Source organism: Mauremys reevesii, linkage group 10, assembly GCF_016161935.1.
Source record: "Mauremys reevesii isolate NIE-2019 linkage group 10, ASM1616193v1, whole genome shotgun sequence".
NCBI classification, from domain to species: domain Eukaryota; kingdom Metazoa; phylum Chordata; order Testudines; family Geoemydidae; genus Mauremys; species Mauremys reevesii.
Genome location: NC_052632.1, coordinates 83,407,890 through 83,418,115, shown reverse-complemented (window position 1 = coordinate 83,418,115; position 10,226 = coordinate 83,407,890). Strand labels below are relative to the sequence as shown.

General features: G+C 50.2%; 1 protein-coding gene across 1 annotated transcript; it reads left to right on the top strand.

The window, feature by feature from the left end:
* Positions 1 to 3,149: 3,149 nt before the first annotated feature.
* On the top strand, positions 3,150 to 7,565 carry NDUFAB1 (NADH:ubiquinone oxidoreductase subunit AB1). The gene is made up of 5 exons (XM_039490093.1): positions 3,150 to 3,327; positions 4,381 to 4,500; positions 5,186 to 5,273; positions 6,727 to 6,839; positions 7,409 to 7,565. Exons 1-4 carry the CDS (start codon positions 3,175 to 3,177, stop codon positions 6,816 to 6,818), a joined length of 453 nt encoding a protein of 150 aa, XP_039346027.1. The 5' UTR covers positions 3,150 to 3,174; the 3' UTR covers positions 6,819 to 6,839; positions 7,409 to 7,565.
* The last annotated feature ends 2,661 nt before the right edge of the window (positions 7,566 to 10,226 follow it).

The following is a 10,226-nucleotide window of genomic DNA, read 5'->3' as shown; positions in this document are numbered from 1 at the left end:
GGTTTGGTATTGGGGATTTGCATTGATTACCCCCCTTCCTCAGTGTCTTTAGTTCCTGAAGGAAACAATCTTTAGTTCACCCATTAAGCCAGGAATACAATCACTAACAAGCCCATAAAGATATATAGAACATTCATAAAGTTAATACAATCAATAGTCTTTGAGTAGTGAATAATTCCACCAGGCTCTTGCTTCTCTGGGCAGGCTCTGAGTAGTAGCAGGGCCCTGGCTGTTTTGTGCAGGCCCAATCCAGCAGGTGTTCTCAGAGGCTGCCCACGGATTGGACCCTGCAGGTGAGATAAGTGGGGGATTGCCTAGTTTGAGGTGCCTGGGTCAAGGATTTAGTGGCATTAGGGATATGCTGCAGTTATGCCACTCTAGTGTACATACTTCCTCTGATCAACAGATGTGGATTAGCTACACTGATGGAAAACCCCATCTCTGAGAGGCAGTAGATACGCCCACAGAAGAATTCTTCCATTGACCTAGCCACCTCTACAGTGTGGGTTAGGGTGACCTGACCATGGTGCACAACAGAGCATGACATTTTTTACAGCCCTGGATGATGTAGCTCGACTGACCTAAATCAGTGGCTCTCAAACTTTCCAGACTACTGATTTGTGTTGCGTACCCGCAAGTTTCACCTCATTTAAAAACTACATGCTTACAAAATCAGACATTAACAAAGAAAAGTGTCACTGCACACTATTACTGAAAAATTGATTATTTTCTCATTTTTACCCTATAATTACAAAATAAATCAATTGGAATATAAATATTTTACTTATATTTCAGGGTATTGTATAAAGAGCAGTTAAATTGTATGAAATTTTCATTTGTACTGACTTTTTATGTAGTCTGTTGTAAAACTAGGCAAATATCTAGATGAGTTGATGTACCCCCCCGGCTGACTTCCGCGTACCCCCAGGGGTACATGTATTCCTGGTTGAGAACCACTGACCTAAGAGCGAATTTACCATGAAACAAACTATGCAGTAGCACGGGGGCCCCAAAATTCAGGACAAATATCTGACAACCTGCCCCTGAGTCCCAGCTGGTGGTGCAGCAGGGCTCAGGTAGGCAGGCTACCTGCATGCTGTGGTGAGTGGCCCCACACTGCTCCCAGAAGTGGATGGCTGCTGGCACATCTCTGTGCCCCTGGCGGGGGGGATGGGGAGGCGGCTCTGCGTGCTGTTCCCACCCCGGGCAGCGCATGGAGACCCGCTGCCCCCCTCCCCTCAAGGGGCATGCAGAGACGTGCCAGCAGCAGGGCTAAAGCGGCTCCCTGCCTGGTCTGCCTCGCTCCTGGAAGTGGCTGGCATGTCCCTGCGGCCCCTGGGGTGTGTGTGGGGAGGGTGTGTCTCCGCACTGCCCCTGCCCCGAGTGCTGACTGCAGTTCCCATTACCCCTCCCCTCCGCGCACCTAGGAGCCACTGCCGGAGGTGTGTGTGTGCCGGTCGCTTTGGAAGCTGTGCTGCTTGAGGTAAGTACCTTTCCTGCACCCCAGCCCAGAGCCTGCATCCCACACCCAAACTTCATCCCAGAGCTCTCACCCCTCCCAATCCCCAGCCCAGAGTCTGCACCCAGCACCCTAAATTCCTCTCAGAGCCTGCCCCCTGCATCCCCTCCTGCACCCCAACCCCCTGCCTCAATCAAGGTACATCACTTTATTTTCATTTACTTCCCATTACTTATAATATAGGAGGAGGATGAAGGAAAAAAAATGAAAAAAGGGGTGGGGATAAGAGGGAATGTTCTTGGCTGGGTCATGTGCTATTATATATATTCTTCTTACTGTATTTTTCACTCCATGCATCTGATGAAGTGGGTTCTAGCCCACAAAAGCTTATGCCCAAATAAATGTTCGGCTCTAAGGTGCCACAAGGACTCCTCTTTGTTTTTACAGATACAGACTAACAGGGCTGCCCCCACTCTGAAACCTAATCTCTTTGTGGATCTAGCACCGTAGCTGATTCTGATGATGCTTTTAACTGGTGGCCAAACTGTGCCCCACTGATCATCCCTCTCCTCCCTCCAGAGGTGCATGGGGCAGAGGCTATGGGTGCTCCTAGAAGTGCTTATCTGGGCGGGGCTTGTTGCACCAATGCAAACCACTGCAGTAGCTGTGGGGTGCTAGGGGGGGTGGTGTGACACTCCCCAGTGCGGGCAGGATGCAGCCTATGTAACCTGCGCTCCTCTCACCCTTGGTCCCCACCCACAGGCTCTAGGTTCCTGAGGAAGGGCCTGGCCCCAGGGGAGGAGGGTCCCTGTGTGTGTGGGGAGGGGGGGTGTAAGGCAGCTCCTGGCCCAGGGAGGCGGGTCCCTGCGGGGGTGTAGGGCAGCCTCTGGCCTCAGGAGAGGAGGGTGGGTGGGGTGGGGGGTGTAGGGCAGCTCCTGGCCCTGGGAGGTGGGTCCCTGCGGGGTGTGTAGGGCAGCCCTGGCCTCAGGGAGGAGGGTCGGTGGGTGGGGGTGTAGGGCAGCTCCTGGCCCAGGGAGGAGGGTCCCTGCGGGGGTGGGGGGTGTAGGGCAGCCCCTCGCCCAGGGGAGGGGGATCCCTGCGGGGTGTGTGGCCCCAGGGGAGGAGGGTCCCTGCGGGGGTGTAGGGCAGCTTCTGGCCCAGGAGGAGGGTCCCTGCGGGGGGTGTAGGGCAGCCCCTGGCCTCAGAGGAGGAGGGTCGGTGGGGGTGGGGTGGGGTGTAGGGCAGCTCCTGGCCCAGGGAGGAGGGTCCCTGCGGGGTGGGGGTGTAGGGCAGCCCCTGGCCTCAGAGGAGGAGGGTCGGTGGGGTGGGGTGGGGTGGGGGTGTAGGGCAGCTCCTGGCCCAGGGGAGGGGGATTCCTGCGGGGTGGCCCCAGGGGAGGAGGGTCCCTGGGGGTGTAGGGCAGCTCCTCGCCCAGGGGAGGAGGGTCCCTGAGGTGGGGGTGTAGGGCAGCCCCTGGCCCGGAGTGGGAGCGTCTCTGCGGGTGGGGAGTAGGGCAGCTCCTGGCCCAGGGAGGGGATCCTGCGGGGTGACCCCAGGGGAGGAGAGTCCCTGCGGGTGCGCGCGGCGCAGTTCTCCCCCCCGCCCGCCAGGGGGCGCTGCCGGCCGCTCGCTGCGACGCCCTCCCCGTCCCTCCGCGCGCGGGGCTTGCCGGGATATGTGCGGCCCGCGCGGCGCATGCTGGGTAGCAGGACACCATGGCGGCCCGTGTCCTGTCCGCCTGTGTCCGCCGCCTCCTGCCCCGGCTGGCCCCGCCCGCGGCCCGTAGCTCCGGCCCCGGCCCCGGCCCCGCCGCGCTCAGCGCGCTCTGCAGCCGCCGGCCGCCCGCCCGCGCAGCGCCGGGCCCCCAGGTGAGGCTCGGCCCGCGCCCGGGGTCAGCGGGAGGAGCCCGGGGGACGAGCCCGAGCCCGGCCCCCGCCGCCGCGCTCCTCCCCCAGGGCCCCGCCGGGCTGCGGAGCCGCGCGGCGCGGGGCGCTCCCCGCCCTGTCCCCGGCCAGAGGTGACCCTGGGCCCGGCCCCGGCCGAGGCGCCCCGGGGGCTGCGCTCACAGCCAGCTCCGCAGCGCGGGGCGGCCTGGGGCCCTTCGCTGTGTCCCGGGCCCGGCAGGAGGCGGGCGAGGCACTTGCCAGCCAGAGCCCGGCAGATCTGCGGGCCGCGTTTGCAGGTCGCGGACACCGATTGTGTCTCCGCGCAGGGCTCTAGTGGGGATCTCGGAGTGACCCTGGTCATGCTGGCGAGTTATAGAAGGGAGATAAAACCGAACGCTCTCGGGCTTAAGCCAAGCTCATAAGTACCAGTGACTAGGCTGGTGTGAAGGTGGATTATCCCACGTTCCCAGCTGCCGCATTTCTAGCACCATCCTCTGAAGCTGACCACCGCTGGAGACAAGATATTTCTCTAGATGGAGCTCAGGTCTGGGCCACGGTGCTGATTCCCATGCTCCTAGGTAGAGCAGAGACTGTTCCAGCTGTGGGCAGTATGGCTTCTCCATTCCTACATCCCACGTGCAGCCCACCACGTCATGGTTGTCATCTTTTGTGGCTGGCAGGAGCAGAGGCCCCCTCTGCTAACGAGGAGCTTGTTAGAGCATGCTGCTGTTTCCCTTTCTCTTATTTGGGGTTGAGCCTGCTGCCTGTGCATGTCTTGGCTGATTATGGAGTTCTCTCATCTCAGAGAACTCATTGTCTAGCACCTTCAGGGATTGACTGGAGAGGGTTTTGTCCAGCATACAAAAGGGAAGGTGTAATTCTGTAAGAGAGAATCCTGCCTCAGAGTCAGACTGGCGTAGGTGCTGTGCAGGCGCCTTCATTCTGAGTGACTCTGAAAGATCTGTTGATACATGTTGTATTTATGCACAGATTGTCCTGGTGGTTTTGTAAAGAATTCCTGTGTTTTCCTTGTAGGTCTCTGGTACGTTACAGTTGTGTCGCCATTATTCAGACTTGCCACCTCTTACTTTGGAGAGTATCGAGGAGCGTGTTCTGTATGTCTTGAAGTTGTATGATAAGGTAGATCCAGAAAAGGTAAGCTATAGACACTCTTTCAGTGCAGATTGCACATTTTTCAGTAGATGGAGGAAAACAGTTATGGTAACAAGTGGAGTTGCTCCTCCAGGCCATCATAAAAGAAGGGAGACCCAAACCTGTCAGTGTGTGCCTTCCAGAAGGACACAGTCTGTAATTCTACAGCATGGGGGGGGGGGGGGTAATTCTATAGCATAGCATGTGTGTGTGTGTGTGTATAACAGATGAGTGGTGACAAGGTCCAGGAAGTTAAGGCCTTTGGATTAATAAACCAAATCAGCATCCCGGGACAGTCAGGAAACAGGAAATTCTGTTTCTCTGAACAGTTACTGTTAATGGAGCAGTTTTTCATCTCAGGAAAAATGTTAAGAGACGGCTCAGTAGTCAAATTGTCCCTTCATATGTTACTTTTTTTTTCTTTTACAGAAATTAGTTATTTTTAAGTCTTGAGAAGCCTTAGTTATGTAGATAATGATATGTATTGACTAGATAGCGGAGAAACTCATATCTTTTCAGTTAAAAACATGTTTGGCAGAGTGATGGTAAAGGCCAAAACCACTGGGTTTTCTGGCATCTCTAGGCTGTAAACTCCAAGTGGGGGCACATCCTGATATTCTAACTTTTCCTACCCTAGCGAAATGACTGCAATCAAATTTATTGTATTTTTCTTTGGCTTTTCTCCCAGCTCACAGTAACTGCCCACTTCATGAAAGACTTGGGCTTGGACAGTTTAGACCAAGTGGAGATCATCATGGCCATGGAAGATGAATTTGGTAACTGAAGTTCATGTGATGTCTGTTCTCCCTATCCTTCCCTATGGAGAGGAAGGATTCTCCAGTGGTTGGGGGGCTAGCCTAGGATGTGGGAGAACTAGCTTCAAGACCTGCTGTACCACCAGCTTCTGTGTAACCTTGGCAAGTCGCTTAGCTCTGCCTCAGTTCTAATCTGTACAGTATGGATAATATTTCCCTATCTCCTGGTGGTGGTGTGAGGAGAAATATACTAAGAACTGTGAGATGCTCAGCTGCTTTAGTAATGGGGCCATGTAGGTTCTTAAGATAGATCTGCTGTTGTCTTGATTGACCCCTGAAATGTGCTTACTGCAAACAAAATCTTCGTTCTTTTATTTCCATAAGCTCAATATGAATATTTAACGTTGACTAACTTCCATAACCTAAAGAAAGCTGTTTCACTCTCAGTGAGCAATGTAAGTATCTCTGACTCTCAGGGATTTACATTTTATCATTGTGGCTTCTGCACCTCCTGTCTGACGTGTAAATTAAGGTTTCCATAGCTTCAGTGTAAAGCAGTTTGGTGCATGTTCAAGTCCCTGCCTCAAAACCTTCCTAGGGAATTAGCTGTAGTGTGGCATGGCTAGGAGCCAACAAAGCATTCAGGGTAGTGAAATGCAAATGAGTACACCAGACACAAGACTGCTGTCCAGTACATCCCCCATTCTCTTGTGTGTGCTCTGGAGGTGAGAATTGTATTAGACTTCTCCAAACTTACCTTCTAACAATTCTTTAATCTTTTCATCTGGCCCTGCTAAAACCGCCTTTTATTTCCTTCATTTTATTGTATCCCAGACTCCTTTGTACTTCATATCTCAGAGTTCTTTTCATTGCTTCACGTAAAAAGCAAAATGCTGAACTATATACATAATTTAACAAAAATTTGTGCCATATGTGGCCAAATATGGCATTTATATTCACTGCATATAAATCCCAATAGTGTAAAAAATAAACTGTATAGAACATATGCACTTTAATTGGAGGCATTCTGCCTTGCACAGTGCCCAGAGATATTTAATCACTGCACTTGTTTACATTTGGGGGTGGGGTTAACTTGCAGCTAGCAGAACTAGAAATAGAAAAGCCAGAATTTTCTAGAAAATGTTGTAGTGACCAGTTCTACTGCTTCAAGCCCCAGCGGGCCCTAACCTGGTGAACTTTGTAGAAATTTGAAAAGCTACTTGCTATAATGACACTTGATGGAAGACTGTGAAACAAACTGTGGTGCTTTGGGTTCTCCCTTGCATGTAGCAGGCTGTGAAACATAGCTTTAGTAATAAGAGGTGCCCAATCTCTGTCTGCGCTGCTGAACAGCAACCCCTGCCTGTGAGTTGCCCACAGAGCCAAGGCATAGGCATCTGAGTTTGTATTCTGATTTCTCTCTCTTTGCTGCTGTTTCCAATATTAGAAGCTAAGCATGTACTCTCTCTTCCAGGGTTTGAAATTCCTGACACAGAAGCAGAAAAGCTAATGTGTCCACAAGAGATTGTAGATTACATTGCAGATAAGAAGGATGTGTATGAATAAAGACATTTCTTTTGAAGCGGAGTAAGTAGAAACTTACTTTTATGTAAGTAGCAATAATGGCCAGGCAGTGTAAAATCACCATGGAGTCAGCAGAGATGAGAAATACCTTCTTCCTATACTGTATAACTGTAGTCAATGCTATGACATAGGCAAGGCATTGAGATGGGATCTAGCCCAGATTTTGGTGGCAGATGGCAAGTCTGCTGTCATGGTGAAATGAGCTTGTTGCCTCAGCCCAGTTCCCAGCTGTCTACATCAGGGGAAAATACCAGCACAAAGTGCAGTCCCACCAGAGTGCCAAGGACTGAATGCTGCCTAAGCACCCCTCTCTCTCCACATCAGGATTGAGGAGCACGGCAGGGCAGTGTGGAGGAAGCATGCACAGCTGCTCCTGCTGCTTTAACTGTGCCATGAATGGAGAATGGCCCATCTCCCCAGAGCTAAGGCCCTGTCACTGACTCCCCAGCTTCCTTTGGCAGTGCTGTTCCACGCTGGTCATGTGCCCTTGTCAGTTCCCTTTGATTGCACATTTTATTATACAAGGTAACTTGAGCTCTGAACCACCAAATCTGTGTGGCTTTTTTTAACAGGAAATTCTTCTACTGTGAAGACTGGGATGATATCAGCGGTTGTGTGAATGTAAGCGCACATTACTGTACCATTGCTGCAGTAGTTCTGTTGGACATTGTATTTAACGTCGTCTGAATATGTATTGGCCTTCACAAAAATAAATATAGAAGACCATTATTGTCTTGGTGATTTTGTTCTACAATCCCTTTGTCAATGGTCCAGAATAATTATTTGAATGTATAAAAGTTTCCAGCGCTGGCTTTGGCTGTTCTTAAAGTGCTAAATATGCCTCTTTGGGAAGATGTTCTGGCTTGTAAATATTTAGGTGAGTGGTAGGCCATGCTACAGATATTCTAGGCCTTCAGCATCTGGGTTCAAGGTAGCTCCTCCAAAGTCTTGGAAAAGCTCTTGGTGCCTATCTTCAGAAAACTGTACAAGTGTAGTGTCACCATGCATTTGACTGCCAGTCCCATGGATCTGGGTTTATTCTGCTGCTTGGGATTGCCTGTGGATCCCTGTCCTGAGGCTCTGTGACTGAGGGATCTGATTTGATATTAAAACAGCCATGGTACTAAACAAGGTGTTTAGAGTAGTTGGTCTTGCACAGAAAGGGCCATCTTCCTAGTTCCCCCCTGTGCAGTGTTAAATAAGATGCTTTACTAAGCATGGTTAGGTCAACATCCTGTGCCTGGCAGTGAAATTCAAATCACATCCCTTTGTGTTGTAGAACTATATGTATAAACACTTTTTTTTTACCAAAACACTTTATTATTTCTAACCTGTACTAGAGGGCTTCAACATGTGCTGATAACAACTTTGTACAGGGTGTTGTCCAAATCCGAGGCTGCTCCCTGTATGTGACAAAAGCATCTCCGAAGTCTGGCCACCTAGACTATAAAAGCAGCAAAGAGTCTTGTACCTTATAGACTAACAGACGTTTTGGAGCATGAGCTTTCGTGGGTGAATACCCACTTCGTCGGATGCATGTCATGTCATGCATCCGACGAAGTGGGTATTCACCCACGAAAGCTCATGCTCCAAAATATCTGTTAGTCTATAAGGTGCCACAAGACTCTTTGCTGCTTTTACAGATCCAGCCTAACACAGCTACCCCTCTGATAATAGACTATAAAGAATACAATGGCTCAATGAATAGGGGCTGCGGTTGGCACCAAGACCACTGTAGGTAACCCTGTAATGAGCCCACCATTCATTGCAGTTTCAGAATGCCCAGAGATAAGTCTTATACCTTTGTGTGTACAATTTGTATTAAAATTGGCTTATTAAAGAACTTGAACTCTCTACGGCCTGAGTGAGCACTTTCCCTTTCACGGCTCAGAAAGCTCAGTGTCTACTTTCTTTCCAATAAACTTGATTCTTTCCCTCTGTTTAATGTGTTTATTTAATAAATTTGTGTTAAAAGAGTGGTTCTTGAGCTTTTGTACTGGTGACCCCTTTCACAGAGCAAGCCTCTGGGTGCAACCCCTCCTTAGAAATTAAAAACACTTTTATATATTTAACATCATTATAAATGCTGGAGGCAAAGCGGGGGTTGGGGTGGAGACTGACAGCTTGTGATTCCCCCGCTGTAATAATCTTGTGACCCCCAGTTTCAGAACCCTTGTGTTAAAAGTAAATTTTAGTTTCAAAATGGTTGTACTTACCTGATAGGAAAATCAAGGGAATGATTTTCTTGCTGCTGAAATGCAGAATAGGATCAGTGCTATTGTAACCCTAACTAATCTCAGCATGAGGGGCTTGTTTTAAATCTCTCAAGACAGTGCTGAAAGTTATTGCTCGACACTACACAGCTTTTTCCTCTGAACCAAGAGCCGCTTTCAGCTGTCACAGGGGCACCACCAGGCTGAGAGCCAAGGAAGTGTCATCTGATTATATATTTTCCTCTGACATTCAGGATGGTAGGCGGCTGGAAAATAAACGGGAGCCTACGCCTGCCCCGCAAGGGTTCCTTAACTGGGTAGGTGTTTGTTTTCACAGCTTGCTATCTCAAACTCTTATTTCAGCTTTACAATTCTGTGTCAGACTGAACTCAGCCAGCTGGGAGTTGCTCTGCCTGAAGCTGGTTATGGCTAAAATGGCATCTGTCCTCTGAAAAGGTTGTTGAAGAGACTGTGATTTTACAGTTGCCGAGGGCCTTTCATTCCAAAGCGCTTCCCTAACTAGACTGTGCATACAAGGACCTGGCTTTACTGAAATGCAGCCACTTAGAGGGCAGCAGCTGTTTAACAAACCATCCTATGCATGGGGTTTAGGATGGGAGGTGAAGGAAGCAGGCTTCATGCAACTTCAAGGGGAATTTAGAGAAGTGGAATAGCTTGAGCCTCAGTGGATGTTACCTAAGGCATGTATGCCAGCATTCCTACCCCAAGGCGGGCGTGAAATGAAAAAGATTGGCAGTAGCTGCCCTACCTCGGTGACAAGTTTTGTTTGTAGCAGTCTGCCTTGCAGCACGTGGGATTAAATCTTTAGCTCACGTACAGCTAGATCAGCACAATCTACAATGACTTCCCTAGTGGCAGGAAAGCTGCACGTGCTGCCAGGGCCCGCTCTAGGTTTTTTTGCTGCCCCAAGAAAAACAAACAAACTGAGAGCGCAGCCGCCGAAGTGCCTCCCGGAATGTCGCCCTTGGAATTGTGCCATCCCAAGCACGTGCTTGGTTTGCTGGTGCCTAGAGCCGGTCCTGTGTGCTGTACCTAAAATGGTCCTTGTAAGCCAGTGCCTGCTTAACAGCCCCTATTATCAGGACCAGTGCTGGGTATATGGCATAGTTACTTCAAGGGTCCCACCGTGCATTGGTACAATCACTGTTTGTGGTGC